Source organism: Falco punctatus (genome assembly GCF_963210335.1).
Source record: "Falco punctatus genome assembly, chromosome: 17".
NCBI lineage: Eukaryota > Metazoa > Chordata > Aves > Falconiformes > Falconidae > Falco > Falco punctatus.
In genome coordinates, this window is record NC_137597.1 from 5,596,557 (window position 1) to 5,618,456 (window position 21,900).

Sequence of the window (21,900 nt, forward strand, 5' to 3'; positions counted from 1 at the left end):
GCGATGCGAACGCCGCGGGGTGCCGGGGAGGGCGGCGGGGCTCTCGGCCGGGCCCCCGCGGGATGCGCCGGAGCGCGGCGGGCTCGGGCGGAGCGGGGCGATGCGGGGGGCTCCGCCCCGGCCCCGCAGCCCCGGCCCCGGGAGGCGGCGGCGGCCCCCGGCCCCGGAGGCGGAGCCAGCGCCCGGCGCGGTGCCGCGGGCCCGGGAGCCACATCCTGCGCGGGCGGAGCGGAGCGGGGCGGCGGCGCGGCCGGCAGCGGGGCAGCGGGCGGCGGGGGGAGCCGCATCGCCGGGGCCGCCCCGCGCCGCCCAGGATGTGGTGGGACGAGCGGGTGTCGGCGCGGTTCCGGAGGAACCTGCAGCCCACCCTCACCTACTGGAGCGTCTTCTTCAGCTTCGGCCTCTGCATCGCCTTCCTGGGGCCCACGCTGCTGGACCTGCGCTGCCAGACCCAGAGCTCCCTCTCCCAGATCACCTGGGTCTTCTTCTCCCAGCAGTTCTGCCTCCTGCTCGGCAGCTGCCTCGGAGGGGTCTTCAAGAGGACGTAAGGCGCCTGGCAAACTCAGCGCACCTCCCGCGGGTGGGCTTAGCGCTCCGCAACCCCCGCCCCCGCGCTTTACCTCCCTGGGTGGGGGTGGGCGACGCCAGCCTCCCCCCCCCAGCCCCCCCCCCCCCCCGCGCCGCGTTCTCCTGCCGGGTTTGCATGGCTGAGCTGGGATGCTGTGGTCCCCGTGGGAAGACCCTCCCCGAGGGGAGCGCTCCACGCGTGTCCTAGGGGGTCCGCAGCCCCCCTGCCCAAGCGGCTCGGAGAGGGGGGGCTTCCCAGGAGGTGCGGGGCTCTGCGGGCTGCTGCTCCCTTCTGCACGGCTTCGTACCCTTGGAGAGATGCTGCTGCTTCTCCCGGAGCTCAGGACCGAGGGAGGCTTAGCATGAAGCTACAGCCAGAACTTCTGGAGGGTATTTTCCTTCACCCGATTGTTCATCACAAAAATATTATTGGAAGCCTGTTTGAATAACCTGGGTGTCAGAACTCGCAGCACTGCCGTGCTCCCTGGGAGTGTGGGCAAACACGAGGCGAGATGCGAGCGGTCCTCGTGGCCGTGCCGCTGTGAGGGGCGAGGGGGGCGGCTGTGCCACGCACTTCACGGGGCAGCCAGAAAGCTGGGTACAGCCCCATGGGGATTTGCGCTGAGCCTCCTGTCCTGGATGTGTTTCAAATAAGTAATACACAATGGCTCAACCCTGAGGATTGCCAAACGCGTTTGATCTGAGGCTCGATGGCAGCCATGCTCTGCTAAGAATCAGCTGATTATTTACATTGTCACTAATTCTTCAGGCAGTGATGTAACGTGTCAGTTCCACGTGTGGCTCAGACATACATGTCATGTATACCTTTAACATGCATATTAGAGAATTTTGCATGAATCCTTCACTGCTTCCAAATGCCATTGTAAAAATGGTTTGTTAAACTCTTTGTCTTGTGAATTGTAGAGAGTGTTGGCTAACAAAGATGGCATTAGAGCACCTGTTTAATTGCCATCCTGGTACATTGAACTGTCCTGACCCCCTGTCCGGACAGAGCCTGAAGGCTTCATGGAGCAGCAGGAGCTGCCGTCTGTCGGGCTGTGATGGGAGAGGTGGGATGCATGGGAATGGGGCCGGCACGGGAGAGGTGGGATGCACAGCAATGGGGCCGGCACGGGAGAGGTGGGATGCACGGGAATGGGGCTGGCACATGGGAATCTTACTCTGGGTCTGACACGGATCCGCGGCTGCTGGGTCAGCAGCAGCGCCTTTGCCAGCCCCCGGTCTGCTTCACATATGTTTGAAGGAGCAGTGAAGGAAAATGCAGAATTGTTTCCTGCTGTCAGCTTCCTACCCAAAGCTCCTGCCCTGGGCCAGTGGGTTACACAGACTTGTTTGGGGGTTTGTGCTCAGAGACTCCCCAACTTTGGCGTCTGCAGCGCGTTGGGGAAAGGAGCGTGTTTGTTGCTCTCTGTGGTTACGGACCAGGATGGGTTTGTGATCGTGGGCTCTCGGAGCAGTGGGCTTTTGCAAAGCGCCTGCGAGCCCCACTGAGGAGCAGCAGCCCTGCCAGGCAGGGGGGCATGTTTCGGATAGTTGTAGCTTGTGAGCATCGTGGGGGGTTACTTGGAGCAGTGTGGTGTAAAAACGTGTGGCTTTGGATGAGAATATTAACTGTTCAGACTCTTCAGGGGTGGACAGATTGAGCTGTTCTGCCAAGGATTTCTGCTTCTGGGCCGTGCTGTGGATTTATAAATCAAATTATGCTGGCCCCAGTGCTGGGCAGGGAGGAGCACTGGACAGGTCATCTTTTCCAGTTAGGAGATGGATAGCTGCTGGTAGGGGATCCCAAAGCGTCGCCTTCCTGCAAGCCAGCCAAGCCAAGATTTGGCTGCGAGCTGCGTTTCGTTTCTAATGCCTGAGGAACATAGAATTTGTTGCTTGCTTCTGATTAAAATATGTATTAGTCTGAGCTGTCTGCTCTGAGTGATGGGCTCGCAAGGGAAAGCAGTGCTGTTACTGGATTCTGCAGCAGAAGTGGGTGGTGACACCTAAATAATGGTTTGGTTCCTCTCACCAGAGTTGTTGAATGCTGGGTCGTAGTCTCTGCTCTGTCAGCCCAGCTGGAGTCCTGGAGCACTGGGAGGACAGAGCATAATGGTGGCATCTCTCCCTTGCGTAACTCGGTGTGAGCCAGAACAAGCTCCAGAATTCCCTCTCGTGTGAGATTGCAAGGGAGGAGAAAGTTTGTTGTTGCAAGCAATGTAGAAATGCAATAGTTGCCCGCAGTGCTCTGCGCTGGAGACCCACGTTTGCTGCGTGGTCCTTTCCTGGGCTTGTCGGGAGGTGCTGAGCTGGAGCCAGGGGACAAGCGGCTCCCACGGAGCTGCACGGCACCTTGTTTAAGCTCACGCTCAAGTTCACGGCAGGCTGCTGCGCTCTGGTCGCTCGTGCTTGGGGTTTGCTGGGTTGGGATTACAAGCTCTGAAATCCACGCCTGGATGCCTGGCACTGCAAACTCCAGGGGTGAGCTCTGCGCACCCGTATCCCCTGCCGCTCGCTCTCTTGCTTCCCTTTTCCCATTTTGTTGGATTTTAAGCTTGAAGTTAAAGCCACGCTCCCTCTGTGCTGCTGTGCTACACACGTTTGTGACAGAAACACCAGAGTAACTGAGCACCCATGCCCCAGGTTGCCTTTTTTTTTTTTCTTTTTCCTTTTTTAAAATTCAGAAACTGCATTTTTGTGTCCTGTATTTTTTGCTTTCGCTCCCAGCGTTGGAGTCAGCCCTGAGCTAGTCCTGCCGGTGTGAGCAGAGGAGGGGGCTGGTAGGTCTGTTGCTGTGTTGGAGCCCTGAGCAAGCTCTGCTCAAAGGAGTGACCCCCACCGGGACCTGGAGGGCTGATGAGACAGGACCCTTTTATCTTTCTTTCGTCTTTATCCCTGGGCACCTGCGCACATCGCAGCACATCGGCTGAGGGTGGATGACCCTGTTCTCTCCCGGCCCTTCAGATCCCCATCTTGTGAAGGTTTCTGTTCAAACACGTGGCTGGTGCATGCAGGACACTTTTCACCACAAAGGAAAGAAGCTTTTTGTTGCCGAGAGAGCAGAGAGCACGAGCACGGTGGCTTGAGCAGGAGCACCTCCGGGGAGGCGATGCTCCCCAAGCCTGGCCAGGAGGAGACAAGGGTACCCGAAGGCAGCTGCGGGATAATCCATGCCACCTCCTTCCTCCGTGTCCTCACCTCATCCCCTTAGGGCTTTGGGTTTTAATTATCAGGTTTGCAAGTCTGAATTAGCCTGATTGTCATTTTTCTTCTTGATGTGAGTGACTTAGAAAATGCTCCCTGGGGTGGGGAAAAACATAGTTGAAGAGTGCCTGCTGCAACAGGAACGTCGAGGTGGGGGTTTATATGTGTTGGTGGGAAAGAGAGGGGCAGCTTTGCTGGCTGTGACTACAGGGCAGCGTTAACCATCCTAATGCTCCAGGGGAGATCAGCCTAAACCTTCTGGGGGAGCTGCAGACCTTCCCTCAAGCCCTGTGTTGGAGCCCGGCCGTGCTGTGGCTGGTCCTAAGACGGCATCCATGACATTCCCAGACTTGTTTCCTACGCTACTGGAGCAGAGCCTGCCCTGGACCTAGCTGCAGCTGGCACAGAGCTGTGCTGTGCGTCCGCTCAGCGGGGGACACGGGGACCAATTCGTGATGGGGAGGGCAGCGATGTCAGAAACCGGACCGTGGCAGAACATCAGGGTTGCTTTTGAAGCCCTTTGGAGGGGTGCATTGGTTTTACATCATCAAGAAGTCCCCTGGAACTAATGGGGTACCTCATTTAAGGATGCTTTCAAAGAGGTTTGTTTCTGAAGAAATCCCTCAGGTCGTTGTTCAGTGCCTCCCTGGGTGCTGAGCAGTGTCCTTCGGCTGGATCTTGGGGATCTGGCATTGGAAACCAGCAATTTCTTGCCCCCCGCTAACGCCAGAGCCAGAGGAGGGGGCAGCAGTGCTGCATGTCACCCTGGGCTGTGGGCTGCTGGTGTTGGCGAGGGGTGTGATTGTGTTATTAACACGTTGTGCCTGGAAGCAGGAATTTTTGCTCATTGGGGAAAAGTGAGGTGCTCCTTTTTAGAACGTAACATCACCTGCAATTAATGTTTAACTCTAGTAATGAACATGCTCCCTAGCCGAGCACAGGTGGTTGTTTTGCTGGGGCTGCAGAAGAGAAGAGGCGTTTCTGGGATGTCTTGTTGTGTTTCCCTGTCGCTCCCGGCCTCGGATTCACCAGCTGCTGGTGCCTCTGCCTCTCCTCCTGCTGGGCTCCTGCTGCACCCTGGAGAGTGCTGCCTTGTCTCTCCAGGCTCGAAGCCGCTTCTCTCTCGTTTGCTGGTTGTTTTTCCTGCTGTGACGGCGCACATCTCGCTTTGCTCCCTCCCTCCCCCAGAAATCCCACGCTGGCTCCCTGTTTTGCTGTCAGAAGCAGATCAGTCGTTACGGCTTTGCAAAACACGGGCTTCTCCCACATGGTCTGGCTGCTGGGCGAGCGAGGCTGGGCTGGGAGATGCGAGCACGCCGAGGCTCTGGTCCAGCCAGGTTTGTGCCACCGGGCAGGAGAATAAAGGAGCCGTGCCCTTGGCCCGTTTCTCTCCCTGGTGCTGTTGAAGTGCAGTGTAAGCACCAAGCAGGATGCAGAGGGCCAAATCACTCTGGGCTCGCAGATGAATGAGGGCCACACAGAAACACAGTGACATGCCCAAGGCCGTTCTGGATGAGCAGGCAGGGCAGGAAGGCTGGCAGCGTGGTGCCCAGCAGCTGCGGCCGCTCTCTGCTCCACCGCCAGCCTGTGCCACCTCAGAGCCTTCTCCTGCCTCTGGGCAGAGCACAAAGCAGAGAGCTGTCAGTGGTTTGCTTGCTGGTTATGTGCCTGTGCTGGGGATGTACCTGTGCATTGCCAGTCCTTCGCTATGGACAGGCGGCGCTGCCCCACATCACCCAGCAGCAGACCCCAATTGCTAATTAGCAACTCATTACAGCAAGCTGCTGGCCATTGCAATGGGCTGCGACTGCAGTTTGGGAACCCCGGTGTGGGGGGGAACGTGCCTGTGCTACTTAGTCTCTGCTGTGGCTTTATAGTCTTTCTGCTAGTTTCAGTGCTTCGCTGTCTGGTCCCTGTTTCCTTCCTTCCTGCCTGCCTTTGGGCTTGGCAGCCCCGGCACAGCGCGGTGCCAGCCTGGGCGCCATTCTCCAGCAAGCTGGCTAGTGCCTGGCTCGCACCGAGAGCTCAGCTGGGCTGCTGCCAGGCTCGAGATGTGCTGCACCAGCTTTACCTCCACCACACGCATCCCTTGGGCTTCTCCGATGGACCATGTGGGTTGGAGAGCGGCTGCCTGCATGGAGGACAGCAGCGGTGCTGCATCCCACCCTGGTGTGCTGGGGGAAGGGATGATGCTGCCAGAACAGAGGCAGCACAGGGCATGGAGAGGGAGCCAGGAGTGCTCCCTGTGAGGCAGGACGGCTCGTGCAGGCAGGTCCGGGATGACACGGTGGTGTGGATGCCAGCAGCTCTGTCCCTGCTGGGCGCTGGGATTGCGCAGCAGCTCTCGTGCCTGCTCAGCCTGCTTGTGTGATCCAGCCCTGCGTGAGAAATGCCCTGGAGCTGCTCGGAAGTCGTGATGTGGCCTTGCCAGCGTGGACCTGTGTCCCTTTCCGTTCCCCAGGTCTGCCCAATTAACAAGGGAAGGTTGCTGGGCTTTATTCTGCCTTGGAACGTGCAGGGTGCTGGTTTGAAGGGATGGTTACTTTTCTCCCCAAAAGTTGGGTGGAAGGAAGATCTGCCTCCCTGAGGCATCGCCCTCCACACAGGAGATGGCGGTGCCCTGGGCTGTACGGCTGTGGAGACGTGGGGGTGCAGGGTGTGTAGCATCCATCCCCCTTGTCTTGTCAGAAGAGCATGTGCTGGAGCTACAGCCAGTGGGTGCATCTCCTGCTAGTGCCTACACCACCGACTGACCCGGGGCTGAGAACAGGAGACGGGGCTGTAGTGTGGATACTGCTCTTGTGGTAGTAATTCCATCCTGTCTTTCCTCTTTCCCTGTCTCAGGTTGTCTCAGTCCTTGTTTGCACTCTTCGCCTCGTCGCTGGCGATCTCCTTGGTCTTTGCCATCATCCCTCTGTGCCACAATGTGGTGGTCCTGGCTGTGGTCATGGCTGTGGCAGGACTGGCCATGGGTTGCATCGACACAATCTCCAACATGCAGCTGGTGAAGATCTACCAGAAGGACTCGGCCATCTTCCTGCAGGTGAGCATGGAGCCCACCTCCCCCCTCTGGCTGTGCTTCCTCCTCTGAGGAAGAGGAGAGAGGGGCTGAGCCACCCTCCCTGGGGAGAAGTGCAGTAACCTCCTCTGCTCTGCTTGCATGTCTCACCTCCTGTAGGCTCTTCATTTCTTTGTGGGCTTTGGAGCACTGCTGAGCCCGCTGATAGCTGACCCCTTCCTCTCGGACACCAACTGCATCCTCTCAAACTCCACGGCCAATGCCTCCAGCAACCTCCCTCACATCCGCAAGTCCCTGGTCCCGCACCATCCAGGCAACCTGTCCCATTATGACTTGCCGATGAAAGGCATGGTGGTCACACGCGTCTCCTACGCCTTCTGGATCATGGCCCTCATCAATGTAAGTGCTGCAGCCGGCGTGGCCCGCGTGGTTGCCGGGGTCATCCCTGCTTCTCGGTTTTGCAGGTGGCTGGGGGGCGTTGGTGCCTGTTAGGTGGTCCTAGCGATGGAAGGAGGCATGAGGATGGTTGTGCTGCTCCACGGGGAAGGTTCATTCTTTGCCAAGTGCCCCATTTCCAGCAGGTGCCTGGGGAAGGAGGGCAGGACCCTGTAAAGCTGAGCCAGTGGTCCCTGCACTGCCAGATGTGACAGGGTCAATGTACCATCCTGCAGGGATTTGTCTGATCTCTCTGGAAGCAGGTTGCATCTCCAGCACCCCCTGGGCAGGAGTTACACCAGCTAACTGCACTCAGAGCCGCAGGGTGTTCCTCTGCGATCGGTGCGGGAGGGCGAGTTGCAGTGATTCTCGTAGGAAAGTGCCCGTCGGTGAACTGAGTTACGGTGGCTGGAAGCTTGATCGGGGTGTGTCTCCTCTTTGGCCTGTTTCCCTGGTGATTTGCAGCAGGTGTAAAAGCCCTGTGGCCCTTCTGTTGAGGGAGAGAGCTGGGGTTTAGTGCCCGTCCTCTTTCTCTGCCCTGCTGAGTCCCAGAGCTGATCTCCAGCAAGCCACCCTTGTCTGCAGGCTGTGGGCTTTCTTGGAAATGTAGCCCTGTTCCTTCCCCCCCAGTTAAAACCTGAATCCCAGCGTGGATAAGTCCAGCTGTTCCCTTGCGCAGCCTCCCTGGGCAGTGCCATCATCGTGCCCATCCTGGTCCCCCTGCAGCAGAGCTGGCTAAGCTGCTGCTGTCCCTTCCCAGTGGCAGGAGCCCTGCGAGCGTGTGTGTAATTGTCCGTGTAGATCGGGAGCAATAAGAGCAGAGCGTGTTGCGGCAGCGAGCGGCAGCCCTGGCGAGCGGTGCTGTTCCCGCTGGGGTTGATGCTGAGGCTCTGCTCAGCACCTGTAGAGCGCCTGGCTGCGCTTTGTGCGTGGGAACTCTTGCTGGCAGGGGTCCGGGGTCCCTGGTGTGAGCAGAGCCAAGCCCAGCCTGTCAGCCCTTGCCGTACGGGGCTCTGTGTCCGTTTGTAAGACGTGTGCCAGGGCAGGGGCTGGCAAGCTGGTGCCCGTTTCACTCGCCAGGAGACCTCCTGCAGTAGGGGTGAAGGGTGATGCTGCCAGAGCTCTCCCTGCCCTGCAGCCCCCGTACCTGCTGCCCTTCCCTGGGCAGGTTGAGCCATTGCCCCTCTGCCCGAACATGAGGATGTGCCGGTGCTCCCTGTCCCAGGCCAGCGAGCAGCCCTTGGTCTTCCACCGCGCCGGCTGCCCTAGGCAAAGGGAACAGGTTTCTCTCTGCTTTTGGCCTTCCCGTGTGCCGAGTAACTGAAACATCCCCCGGTGCACCTCATCCAGGGGCTCTCCTCGGACCTCGCTGGGGCGAGGAGAAGGGGCAGCTGAAATAGCTGGGCAGGAGCTGTAATGAGTTTCTTTGCAGAAGTACCAAAAAGAACGTTCCCTGCCTAGGAGGAGAAGCAGCTTTAATTACCTCTGTGTATGCCATGGGAAATGTGCTTTTAATTACACCCGAGTGTTACCTATTTTACCAGTCAATCCTGAGCAAACTAATTGAGTTTTGAAGGCGGCGTCTCATATCTGCTTTGAATACAACCGTGTGCCTGAAATCTGGAACACTGATGGGAGGGTGGCTGCCAGACCCCTCTCTGTGCCTAGCGGTGTCCCACGGACATTTTGGGAGCAGGATGGGACCCTCGGCTGAGTCCCAGCAGCTGATACGTAGCAGGTCGTGAGCTGGGCTTGTGCATCACTGCATGCTCCAGTGCCGCTTGCACGTGTGGGTGGCTCGCCACGCGTGTGTGCACGCTGCGTGGGATCAGCAGGAATACGGCAGGGAGTGCCGGGGTGCTGGGTGCTTGGGATGAGGGTTAGGTAACGAGCATGAGAGGAGGGGGCAGCTCTTGGAGCGCGTCCCCCTGCCAAAGCCGAGCGGTTGTTCTTTCCCAAAGCCTTGCTGAGGGAGCTGACTTGATTCCTTGTTTAAATTAAATAACTCAACCCACTGTCTGGAGATACTGAGAGTAGCTCAGCTCAACCAAAAAAAAAAAAAAAAAAAAAGCTCCCAAACTCCTTTCTTCAAGGTGTAAATGTCAGAGAATAGATGATGATAATTGATATTTAAAACCCCAGGGAAGTGGATGAAACGAGTAAGCTGTAGAAGTGGAAACCAGGACCAGCAGCTTTGTTATAAAATGGTCAAAAACACATTTCCATCCCGGTTTTCGCAGAGCTGTGTGTATTCTGACAAGACACAAGCTGAAATGATTCATTTCAATTTCTTGCTTTGTTTAAAGTGGAGATGTCTCAATTTAACTTTGGCATAAATGCAATGTGTAAAGCTGACAGAAACATAGTTGTTTCAATGTTATTGAAGCAGAATGTTTTTTGCTTTAGTAAGATTAAGTGGTTCAACATTATCAAAATGAAGTGCTTGGATGACTCCCGGCCAAAATTTTTCATTCTAAGAGAAAATTTTTGGCTTTTCATCCAGATTTGGAACAAAAACATATTTTAAAATTCGGTTTCCCACAGAGCGGAAATTTCATCATGCAGCCTGTTCCAAGGGGCTGGAAATCAGGAAAATGTTCCTCTGAGAGAGATGTGTTTATCCGGAAGGTGGTTTCCCAGGGGAAGTGCGGGACACTCCATTGTGCTTAGGTTGCTTAAAAGTAGCTGGGATACAATAGCAGGGAACAGTCCCCTGCTCCTGGGGGGAGAGACCGAAATAGAAACTGGAGGGAAGGAGCCTGCATTATACCCACACTTAACTGCGTGATGCAGCAACTCGTTAAGTTTATAATAACGCTTAAAAGCTGCCAGGGGAAGGGGAGCATCCCTGGCAATTAGATGGGCAGAGCTGGAGCGCTGGGGCCAGGCGGGGAGGCTCTTGCTGCCTGCACAGGCTCCCAGGGGATGCTCGGATGCCCCTTTCCCCCTTGAAAAAAGAAAAGCCTTCCCCCGCAAAAGGCAAAGCCGAGTTGCCCTGGTAAGAAAGCCCGTGAGCAAATGGTTATCACACCAAAATCTCTGCCCCCTCAAGAGGGAGGGCTGCTCGGAGGTGGGGATCCATCCAGATCCCCTCCAGCTTGGCGCGAGCGGGACGGCGCGGGGCAGGGTCAGTTCGGCAGGGCAGGGCAGTGTGTGAGCACCAGGGTCCTTGTGTAGGGGCTGTGGCTGCTGCTCAGCTCTGGTTCTGGGGGCTCCCCCAGGGTGGGGAGCTCTGACGGCTCCGGGAAGGCTCTGGCAGCTCTGTGCCTCGTGCCAAACAGCCCGGGCAGCCGAGGTGTCAGCCCCCAGAACACTGAGGCTGTGCCGGGAGCCGAGCAGCAGGATTCTGCCACAAGCACGGTGGCCCTGGGTCTTGGCACGTGGCTCATCATCACCACCCGACCTCTCCAGCTGGGACACGTACGGGCTGTGGATAGGAAGAGGGGCTCAGCGCCTGCCTGGCACCTCGTGGCACCAGCCGTGCTCACGTGGGCAGTGGAAGGGACATCTTTCCAGTTATTTTGTAGCTGTTCAAACTGCACCTTTGCTTATGTGAGTCATTGAAGGTATGTTATAAAACATACTTTTGATCAGGTTTCACAGAAAGTAGTAAATGCTAACTTACATTAATTAGCAATTTTTTTTTAATTTTTTTTTTTTTTAGTAAGCGGAGTTGCATATACTTGAAAGTAATTTTTGTAGCTTTTTTGGCTGATGAGGAAATAAGTGGAAGGGACAGTCCTCGAGCTGTCCTTGTCCCGTGGTTGGGGTAGGCTGCTCCTCTGGGATGGGTTTGTCCCTTTGCTTGGTGAAACACGCCCTGGCAGGGCTCTGGTGTTCGGCTCTGTTTGCTCCTCTCCCTCTACCCACGTAATAACTGATCTGCTTGTGCGGATGCTCCGTCCCCTGTACCCACCCCAGATTTACAGCCACCCCTCCTGCGGGCCAGGTGGCCACAGGTGACCGTCCCCCAGGTGGTTTGCCAGCTGCTGTGCAGGACACGAGGCTGGCTCAGGATGGAGTCCTGGGAACCTGCTTTCTCTTGAGCTTGATCCTTTGCTCTTCCCCACGTCCCTGAGCTCGCTTTGGCATGGTGGCAACCTGTGGGCGAGGGCTGCTCTTGGGCATGGGTGAGTCTCCAGCTTTTGGGCATTTCCTACCAGAAACAGCCAAGGCTGGCGAGCAGCTGATGGGGTCAGAGCACTCGTGCCCCTGAGGCGCTGCCAGCTTCAAGCCGGTACAGCCTGGATAAAGCCAAAGCGACCTGCTTGCTTTAGTGATGAGGATCTGGGGAGCAGGGGTACGCCTGTGGTTTGACTGGGAATCGGGAGTCGGGAGCTGGGGCCCTTTGCTGCGTAGGCACCGAGTGCTGCTTAAGACTAGAATTGCCCAGAGACGTTTATCTGTACGGCCGGTCCCTCTGCGTCGGTTTGTTGTTGGGTTTTTGGGACTTTTTTTTTGCAAAATCTGCAATTTGGAAGAATAAAATCTGGTCCTGACCTCCGGAAGGATTAGAACTATCAAGCAAATGCGTTTTTCTTCCATGGGACCGAACTAACTGTTCCTATTCCCATTGTTCCCAGAACAATGAAGTCCTCATAAATGAATTCAGGCAAGAGAAGCAGGGGTGGGGGGGGGAGTTCTCCATACATTTAAATCATGCCATGAGCCAACAAAAGGCAGGAAATTGGGAACTAGAGCTCGCACTTGCTCACAGACATGTAGAAAACAAGCGCTCAGCGGCTGGAGAGTGAGCTGTCACTTAGGATTTCCTGGCTTTCTCCCCCAGTTCGCTGCAGAATAAACACCACTTGCTTGCGGCGGGAGGTGAAGGGAGGGCTGGCGAGGAGCAAACCCAGCTTCATTTGCTTCCCTCTGTTTTCTTTCCCCAAAAAAGAGCAAGTCCCTCCGGGCTTGGAGGCACCACGGCGGCGTGGGTGTGCGCGGGGAGCGGGCTCGTCCCCAGGCGTGTGGCAGCGCGGTGCCAGGGGGCCTGATGCTGCGGCTGCCACGTGATGGATCCAGTGGGCAGGTACGAGCCCACGGTCCCTGTGTGCATTAGCAGCAGGCAGAAAGCCCAGACTGCGGGGAACGGTGCTGGTGGGACTGTGTGTGCTGGGAGCCTGAGGACCTACGGGGTTCTCCAAGGCACTGACAGCTGGAGGCTGCTCTGCAGCCCCTGGTACCCGCCGTGGGGGCTGCACCGAGGGGCTCTTTGAAGTCGCTGGGCTGTAGCAGTTGGCCTGGGAAGCATCTCATCTCTTACGAGATGCTGAGCAACCTCTGCTAATGGCTGGAGATGGGCAAAGCTGGTCTGGGAGCAGCTTGCCCTTCCCTCACACAGCATTTTGGCCACAGAAGCTCTCCCTTTAAAACCGTCCTGCTCTCCGCAGGCTTTATTATTCTGTTCTTCAGACAGAAGTGGCCAAATGCTTGGAAACCAGAAAGTTATGGTTTTGAAGGGCTGGTACGGTGCTTTGTGAGGTTTGCATTTAGGTGCCATCTGTTCCAGTGTCCCTGTCCCCCACCCCAGGTGATGGTCCCCAGGCCACCTGGCATCCCACAGAGACTGGCAGGATGCTCCAGCTGCACTCCGGATCGGCGGTCTTTGCTCTCAACTTGATTTATTTTTTTTTTCCCCTCCCCACTAGCTCTCCTAACAAGCCTCCATCCTTCCTGCAGTGGCTCCTTACCCCACTGCCAGCACCTGTCCTTGCTCTTTGAGGTCAGTGCAGGCACATCCATTGCAGATGCTGAGTGCAGCTTCCTAAAAGGCTGTTGTGACTGGGGAGCTGGACTGTATGTTGTGCCAGGCTTGTCACGCTTACCTGCCCTTCTCTGTTCCTCCCCAGCTGCCAGTGCCCATCGCGGTGTTTTTCTTGCTCTACAAGGAGCGGATGGTGCCGTGCTTCAACAGCAGCAGCCACCCGCTGCTGTCAGCTGACGAGCTGGCAATGGAGACGCGGCCCGTGGAGAAGGACGATCTCTGCGCTGCTGTGCAGAGACCCCAGGCAGCAGGAGGTGAGCTGGTGGCATCTCTCTCACGGGCTTGGAGGAATGGGGGGTGAGCAGGGGGAGAAAAAGCCGAGCTTTATTTCTGAGCTGAGTTTACCAAGCGAGATCCATCGCTATTGCCTAAGGAGGAAGCTTGCCAAAAGGCACACGTGAACGTAATCCAGAAATACCCAAACAATCCAAACAGACAATTTGGTGCCCAATTGCCCTCCAATTAGATGGGACCATAATCCCTGAGCAGAGATTAGCAGCCTGATGGTGGCACTCGGGGCTGCTTTTCTCCAGGCTGTCCTAAAACTAAACCTGGGCTCCCGAGTCATTTAAGCACACGTGGAAGTTGTGCCCCTTAGTTTCCTTCTGGTTTTCAGTCAGGTTTTGAGCTGGCTCTGCTGACTGTTCAGTTTAAAAGTGGTCGTCATGCTGCGGAACGCTGCTTTTTTTTTTTTCCTTTTTTCTAATAAATCTGAAAGGAATGAGGACAGTGCCCTTGTTTGCAGGGAAAAGTTAAACACCAGCAATAGTTTGCTCTTGGACTTGTGACTACACCCTGTTTTGGGGACAATAGTAACATTGTTCTTTGCTACCCAAGAGAGACGTATCAAAAAGTAAATTCTTCAGCTAAATAGTGAATCTTGGAAGTCATTGTATTTTAGGGTTATCAGAGGAGTGTGTAGTTTTATTACAGGAGAGATGGCTTTACCTGAACGATAAAAGAAATTTTAGGGAATACTTGAAGGTGGAGGCAGTTGGGATGTGGGGAGGATGCTGTAGGGAAGGATCATAGGTGTCCCTAACGGAGTGGGTTCTCTAGTGTCTGATAAGGTTGTGCTCATCTGATAGCATTTCCCTTAGCTGAGGTGCTGGTGGTTTCTTTCCTCAACCCAGCTGCCCGTTTTCATACAACCCCACTGCAGCTTCATGTTCTTCAGCTCTCCATCTTCCTCTTAAACGCAGTTGAGATTAATCCTTTAGAGAATCAGGAAGGCTGTACGCTGACTGCTGTGATCTTCGGCAGGCACGTCTGTGCTGGCAAAATCCCTTCTTCCCCATAGAAGTAGTGAGAATCTCATCTTTGCCAGGCGGGAGCAACTGTCTCACCTGCACAGGACTCCAGGTGCTGCCACCAGCCCTTTGCACATCCCAGAGTGGTGGGATATAAGCAGGAGGATGGGAGAGTAGGGAATTCCTGGGGTCCTGACCCCCAGCTTTGGCAGGCTGTTGCTCCCAACGCTCTGTTCAGAGGAGGCGATGCTAGCTGTATGGTTATCAATCTCTTTCCCAAAGCTGGCTTATTTGGTTAACTATCGTTTATCCGAGGAATGTGAGCTATCCTGGGCAGGACTCTCCTGTGTGGTGGTACCAAGGATGAGGGGCTCTGAGCACCAGTGCTATGGTTGAATGGGCTTGTTTCTATTGACTGTAAGAGCAGGGCCAGCAATTTGAGCTCCTAAATGGGAAGAGGAGCACAAGCAGCTACAGTAGGAGAAGTAACAAGTAGCCTGGACAGCTAGGATCCCAGTCTGTGGACAGCAGCCCATAAGCATATCCATCTTCCTTCTGAAAGTTTAGAGGTAGGTAAAGAGAGAGGCTGTGCCAGCAGAGGTTAGCAGTGCTCCACGTTGTTCACGGTCCTCTATGAATCTCTGTCGTGCAGCTGAGTGCAAAACAAATCCCCATTGCGGGCTGGCAACCACCCAGCCCCAGGGGGACGTTCCAGCTAAGTTTGCTTTGCATTGTTTTTCACCAGGTCATGATGACTTATTTAGCTGCTGCCAAAGCAAAAACTTCAGAGGGGCTTCTTACACCTACTTCGCAGTCCACATCACTGGGGCTCTTGTTCTCTTCATGACTGATGGGATTGTGGTGAGTTCAGCTGATAGAGGGATCTTGTCTGAGCAAAGCTATACGGCTTTCTTCCTTCCAAATCACTTGTAACAGCCCAAACCCCGGGCCCGTGTCCTCTGCGTGCAGTGGGCTGGTCCTGAGGCTCTGCCGGTGCAGCAGGATGCTTCCCGAGGTGGCTCCTTCACAGCTAAGCGTGGTCAGGCTGGCGTGTGCCCTGCTTCTTGGGAGGGTTCCCTGGCTTCTCCTAGGCTCCGTGTTGTTGCAGCTAGATCGCTACTCACCTAGCCAGCGTACAGCTGGAGTTGTGACATTGTCTACTTGTAGGTCTCTTCTCGCTTCAGCCAAGAACAGCTTCATTTTATTTCATAAGAAACCATGGCTCTTTGATGAAGCCGCCGGTCGCATGGGCTTCGCCGTGGGTAGCACTTCTGTCCGGGCGAGGAAGGCTCGCTCCTGGCTGGCACCTTGCTGTTCTTTTTCTTTCAACAGTTTTATCTCGGTCCCCTCATGGTAAAATACTGCTGGGTCTTGCTAGGGCATTCAATAGGGTCCCGAGAGGTGAGTGGGGTTACACAGAGCAGCTGTCAGCTACGGGAACTTTCCAGGGCCTCCGTCTTCAAGGATGATCAGCTCCGAGTTCTTAATGTGATGATAGGTTTTGAGAGGATGCAATTCCAAAAGGATAAGAACAGTCCCTAGGGAAGAGAGCATCTCTGCAGATAAGCGCTTAGCACGTGTTTTACCTAGCAACGCTGTGAAGTCTTGCCCTGTGAGGAGAGCTTAAGTCCTGTGTATCTACTTCTGGTGGAAGCCCGTCTCCAGCTGCCAACCCTTGGGACCAAGGTTCATTGAGACGTGGTAGCAAATCCATAGGTGGGCTCTCCGGCACTGTTGCGATATTGTGAATAACTGAGGGTCAGGCTGAAGCTGCAAAGCCTGCAGGCAATCCCGTCGGTGTGACGTGCTGTTTTGTCTTCCCTGCAGGGAGAGTACTCGGGCTTCGTTTACAGCTACGCCGTGGAAGAGCCTCTCTCCGTAGTACATAAAGTGGCCGGTTACCTGCCCAGCCTCTTCTGGGGATTCATCACACTGGGCAGGCTCATCTCCATCCCCGTGTCCTACCGAATGAAGCCGGCAACTATGGTCTTCATCAATGTGGTAAGGCTGGGGTTTTACTCACTGGTCTTTTTTTCTTTCTGCTCGCCTCCAAGATGCTGTCCAGCTCTGGTGTGCAGAGCTGCAGCTGCTCTCATGCCAGACCTGGGGCAGACCTCTGCACCTCTGCTGCTGCATGTTTGCAGCTGGCTCCGATGCAGGAGCTTGCTAAGACTTACAACGTGGTTGCACTGCTTTTCTGAGCTTGCTCCTCAGTTACCTAATGCTACATTTGTGAAAGTGCCTAGTCAAGCGTCTGCCAACTTTATTTACTTTGCACGCTGTCTTCTCCGGCCTCTACAGGGAAATTAATGCCTGTGTTAGCCACAGAAAGGGAAGGCAGGTAGTGCTGTAAATTCTCTGCTTTGACTGTAGCAGCTGTCAAAGAAACTGATGTGATCTGAGGTTGCTTAAATTGATAAAACATATTCATGTGAAGAAAGGGGAGGGAATCCTTTTAGGATATGTAAGAAAGATGCATGTAAGGATGTGGCAGACAACAGGAAGGGAGTTGTTCCCATTCACAGTCCTTACAAAAAAAGGAAACCACACAAAAACCAAAAAGAAAAGAAATGAGCGAGAAGGCAGTTGATTTACCATTTATTTAAACCAGAAGTTATTTTGATACCAAGTTTCACAGTTAATATTGTGAGGCCAAGAATAGGTAGCAGGGTGGTGAAAGAACAGGAGTGATGGTTCCCACTGGGATGGGTTTGAGGATTTCAGCCCGTGTCCATTGCGGACCGGAGCAGGTGAGGCAGCCAGCTCCAAACCTTGTTGCTGGTCACTTTACGAACCCAGCTTTGAATACCAAAAGACACAGCCGAACAAAACACGACTGTTTTTTTAAAATGAGTGCAATCTCTTCCTTCAACACAGAGCGACTGCTGACAGGGGAGCAAGGAAAGCTCAGCATCAGCAGATCGATCGTACGGACAGGCCCATGCATCTCCTTGATGCACGCTGCCGACTTCATCCCTGATCCTAACTGCACCATTAACAAACCCAAGGACAGGAGTTTTGCTTTAGCTGCTGCTAATATTTGGAGAGAAGCAGGAACAGCCTCCAGCCTTGCATGGAAACCTTCTCGCTTCCCCTTAAATGCAAAGGTGGTAGCACCATGAGAATAAAAATTCACTTGACCGACACAGAACTCTCTCTGCAACGCTTGCTAGTTGGTGCTGCTACTTATGGCAAGATACACCGGCTCCTGGCGTCGTTGCAGCAAGCTGCCGTTTGAATTCAGCTGCTTTAGAATCCAAATGGCTCTTGCGTACATGCACATGCTCACAATCAGGGCCTGAACAATTAAGACAAAATACCTGGGGTCAGTATTGCAGAGCTGCCTCCGCTGCCGTGGTGCCCTGGCGAGCCTGGGGCACCGGGGGGATTTGCTGTCACTTGCTCACTGCAGCACGGCAGAGCCTGCTGGATAAGGCTGAGCAGTGACTGGGACACGAACACGTTGTGGAAGTAGCAGTACGCTTGCATGAAAGCTGCAGAGGAAGAAAATACTTTTTTCAGATATAATCTGAAGTCTCTACCTAATGACCGTGAGACTTAAGTACCAAGTTACGTTACCGAGTCCTGTTCTAAAAAGTACCAAATTCTTCACTGTCAAGGCAGACGGATTTTATTTGGCTAGCTGCTTCAGCTTTTCAGAGATTTTGATCTTTCTTCCAGTATAACTTATTTTCTTTTCCAGACCATTTACTGCAAAAAAAGGATAAAATACAATCTAGAGCCTGTCGCAGCTTGGTGTTATACCCTTCTACTGACTCTGTGTGTGTCGTTCACAGGTTGGAGTCCTGATAACTTTCCTCCTGCTCCTGATTTTCTCCTACAGCGTCGTCTTCTTGTTTGTGGGGACGGCGTCTCTGGGGCTGTTCCTCAGCAGCACGTTCCCCAGCATGCTGGCCTACACCGAGGACATCCTGCAGTACAAAGGTGAGCAGGGATTTGGGCAAACCTTTGGAAGCAGGTGGGTGTTCCAAGACTAGAGCTGGCATACAGTCACACCTAGCGCCTCCCTCCCTCTTCAGGGATGCCTGGGAAGAAAGACCTACCTTTGAATACCATGTTTATTCAAGCTTATAGTCAGAAAACCAGCACAAATCCCAGCTTCGGTGTACTAAAAATTTCTCCAGGCAGGGATCCAGACTGGTTCTTAGCTTCCTGCAGCTTTAGGGCTCTCAGGGACTGACAGAAACGTCTGCTTTAGAGGCTCACAGAGAGCCAGTTTTGAAAACATCATCCAGATTATCAGGGAACTGAAAAGCCCAGCGTTTGGCCAGCTCTTGCAGGAAGTCTCTGCCAACCTCCCTCTCTGGGGCAGTGATACTGAAGAATGAAAATCTTTCCAGCAAGAAGCAACGTCACCTCTGCCAACAGAGAAAAGTGACAGGAGATGGCTTTTTGACTTAAACTTGAACCCTTCTGCACTATCGCAGGTTAGAAGAGATGCTCTCAACACTAGATGGGAACATACATTAAGTATTTGTAAATCTTGTATGGAGAGATCCATAAAAGAGCTCCAGGCTGATCCTGCTGGCTGGTTCACCTGTTCCGTGCCACATCACTTGCACTATTTCTTTGCAGGCTGTGCCACAACCGTGTTAGTGACTGGAGCTGGAATTGGTGAGATGGTGCTACAGCTGCTGGTGGGATCGGTGAGTGCGGACAAGGCATGCCAAAACCTGGAACTTCTCAGTAGAAACCTTAGTCCTGGGTTTGGACAGCTGCTGGGAAGAAGCACTGCATTACCCTTGAGCTATCAAACAGTGAAGCTCTTACTGAATGTTAATTAGGTATTTTAGTGCTATGATGACATGTCTGCTCCCTTTCCCCCCCCCCTCTTCCAACTGCAGATTATACACGATCAGGGCAGCTACAGTTTCCTGGTCTGCGGGATGATCTTTGGAGGCTTGGCCTTTATCTTCTACGCTTTCCTCTTGTTTTTCCACAGGATGTACCCCAAGCCCTCATCAGGTAAGAAAGCACCATCACTCAGCCCCGCTTTATAATGAGAGGAAGAGTGGCATATGCATCAAAACCTAACCAGGGTGCAGCACTTCAGCAAAATGCAAGGAAATGTTTATTTTACTGCTGCTTCCTGTCCCCTCTTCCTGCTTTGACTTGCCCACAAAGCCTTGGCAGCCACAGCTCAGGGTTTGCTTTCTTTTCTGTTGGAGAAGCAAGGGAAAAAAGTAGGAATGGTCTGTGGATCACAGGGAAACTGCAGCCCACATTCGAGGCGAGCTGTGAAAGCAGCAGCGTGCTGCTGCAGGGCTACGTCCTCCCAGCACCGACTGCACAAGCTTCCCTGTTCCCTGGCTAAAATCCAAGGAATGAGCAGATCTGCCATGCCATCCAAAGGCAGACAAAAGCCTTGCTGATAAAGGATTTATCTTATCTACCACCTCAGTCCATATAGGCTATTTGGTTTTACAAGCACCTTCTACGAAAGGAGCACTGTGTGACAGGTAAAAAACTTGTCCAGGTTACTGGGAATAGCAGCTCTTCCTCCATGCCCAGCGAAATAACCCAGCTGGTGTGGTGGGTGACAGAACAGCAACGGTCACGTTTGGGAGAGCTCATGCACATTCCCTTAAAGCTCAGCAGAATTTCATCTGAAGTATCTAACATCAATTTTGCAGATTCGGATGATGCCTCGCCCGACAAACCAGCAGTAACGGACGACACCGGACAGTATCAACGCTAAAGAAGTGGCCAAGCCCTAGACAAGCAATAAAACAACACACAATTAAAGCATTACTGTTAAGGATGATTTCACAATTAATGACTGAATCATGCAAGTTTTCTGCAATCAAAAGCACATTAGATTGGGTAAGTCAGAATCAAGACAACATCCTAAAACACTGCATCAAGCTAAGCACAAGTTGCCCGTGGCACACGTACCAAAACGATGACTGTTGCCCGTGTCCGAAAGGGTACGGTGTATGGCAGGGATGGTGGGAGAACAGTTACTCCTGCAAAGGAACTTTCTTACCGGTCCAGGATGGAGGGGGGGAAGGAAGAGGTTCTCTCAGTCTTACATATGGAACACAATTGTTGAACTGAATGGTTTTTTTCGTTTGGCCTGTAACGTACAGAAGCCCCTACAATTTACAGCACAATACAGGATTTGAATTCATTTTTGTGCAACACTGCCATGAGTAGATGTCACCTCCATGTATACTTCCAAAGGGGAAAAAAATACACGATTAGTAGAACCCACCGAGTGCACAGTGGTAGCAGGACCTATCTATATTTGCACAGTTGATTCTTGTATATGACACAGTACCAGACGTTCACACAGCCAGTGTCTTATTCCGCATGCTAGGGCCTCTTGATTATTAAAATCATTAGCTTTTTTGTTTGTTTTTGAGTCAAGAATGAGTTGTGACGGTTTGTTTTGCTTTCAGTCACCGGTTTAGCTGCTACAGTTGCAGTGTCTTTTAGGGTGGTTTTATTTCTAGCTTCCAGTTGAAGCTGAACCAGAGGTATTTGGGAGCCAGCCTCCAGCTGCTTTAATCTGTGCAATACTTTATTAATAAACAGGTGCCTTCCCTAAGGTACTCTCATAACCCATGCATGCCCTATTACAAGCTATGAAGAAAGGACTGGCTTTAGAAGAGTGTAAAGCTATATACATCTATTTCTTCAGTGACTGATTGGACATGTACTTTTTGCTTTAACTGCTGTATGTGGATGTACATATGTACGTGTGTATATAAAGCAGTGTTTAATTAAAGGTGATTGATTGCTAGATTCTCGGCACGACTGGACTGAGGTAACTTCAGCTGTTTCTGGGCAAGACTATCAGCTACTCCCTTCACCAGTTCTAGCTTTCAAACTCAGACTAAGGGCTGTTCAACTTCAAACTGCTTTTAGCATGTCAGTAGATCTTACCTTCCACAATCTTCGCAAGCTCCCACGGGCGGTTCCGTAGAAAGTCTCAAGGGAGTGAACTTGTTGCATTTACTGTGTGCACCTAAAGCTGAGTGCAATGCAAGAAGGGAATAAATGCAGTTGAATTCTGGGCTTAACTCATCCCCGGACTGCAGGAGCCCCCCTGCCTCCCACCCAGGGCAGTGCGTGCTGCAATTCTCGCCACGCACCACAGGATGCCACTGTTACTCTCCTTGAGACACCCAAACCAAAATAAATAAATAAATAAAATAAATGGATACTGCAAAACCCGTTTGCAGCAATACCCCCCCCATCTGTCACTAATAGAGCCCCTCCCACCATGACACCATTCTCTCCATCCCTCTACGGAGGAAATGAGCATGAAACAATACAAGAAGGGAGTTTATTTTGAAAGAAGGCTGCTCAGATTACGTATGTACCACATCAGGGACTGTCCGCTATTAAAACAAGTCTCTTCTTATGATGTCCTCGCAGACTAAACGCTATTGCCAGAACAGTGTTTCTCATTAGAAGCGTACTAGGCAATTCAGATCTCCACTTTGCTGTCGGCACTATATATAGCGCAGAGCTACTCACCAAAGGCAGTTTTCACCAGAAGAGAATAGTTCCTGGTTTGGCGAAGAGACTGTGCAGCCAGCTAGCACGAGCAGCTCCACCTCTGTCTCCGTGCAAGCAAGATGCAGGAGAGCCCGTGATGCTGTGAAGGGACAGGGTTAGCTCAGGGT

The 21,900-nt window shown here is 53.4% G+C and overlaps 2 protein-coding genes across 5 annotated transcripts in view; one reads left to right on the forward strand and one right to left on the reverse strand.

The window, feature by feature from the left end:
• Positions 1-21,013, forward strand: MFSD4A (major facilitator superfamily domain containing 4A). The gene is made up of 10 exons (XM_080367375.1): positions 1-544; positions 6,619-6,817; positions 6,953-7,192; positions 13,081-13,249; positions 14,991-15,106; positions 16,073-16,246; positions 18,043-18,190; positions 18,842-18,912; positions 19,111-19,231; positions 19,900-21,013. Exons 1-10 carry the CDS (start codon positions 63-65, stop codon positions 19,962-19,964), a joined length of 1,785 nt encoding a protein of 594 aa, XP_080223501.1. The 5' UTR covers positions 1-62; the 3' UTR covers positions 19,965-21,013.
• Positions 16,828-21,900, reverse strand: part of ELK4 (ETS transcription factor ELK4) — a 27,321-nt gene continuing 22,248 nt past the window's right edge. The window contains exons 6-10 of one of the 4 annotated variants that reach the window (XR_013924118.1): positions 21,752-21,872; positions 19,698-21,242; positions 18,732-18,981; positions 18,310-18,624; positions 16,828-18,177 (exon numbers count right to left, since the gene is read on the reverse strand). The gene's annotated coding sequence lies outside the window, so the exon portion shown is untranslated. Of the gene's footprint in view, positions 18,178-18,309; positions 18,982-19,697; positions 21,243-21,751; positions 21,873-21,900 lie in introns of all 4 variants that reach the window. The other 3 variants (XR_013924119.1, XR_013924120.1, XR_013924121.1) reach the window with 3 other exon arrangements.

Excerpts from the sequence above, each read along its gene's own strand:
- MFSD4A (XM_080367375.1), top strand. The coding sequence starts at position 63 with ATGCGCCGGAGCGCGGCGGGCTCGGGCGGAGCGGGGCGATGCGGGGGG. Across the intron at positions 6,818-6,952 it reads ACTCGGCCATCTTCCTGCAG|GCTCTTCATTTCTTTGTGGG; the intron begins GTGAGCATGGAG and ends CACCTCCTGTAG. Across the intron at positions 13,250-14,990 it reads GAGACCCCAGGCAGCAGGAG|GTCATGATGACTTATTTAGC; the intron begins GTGAGCTGGTGG and ends GTTTTTCACCAG.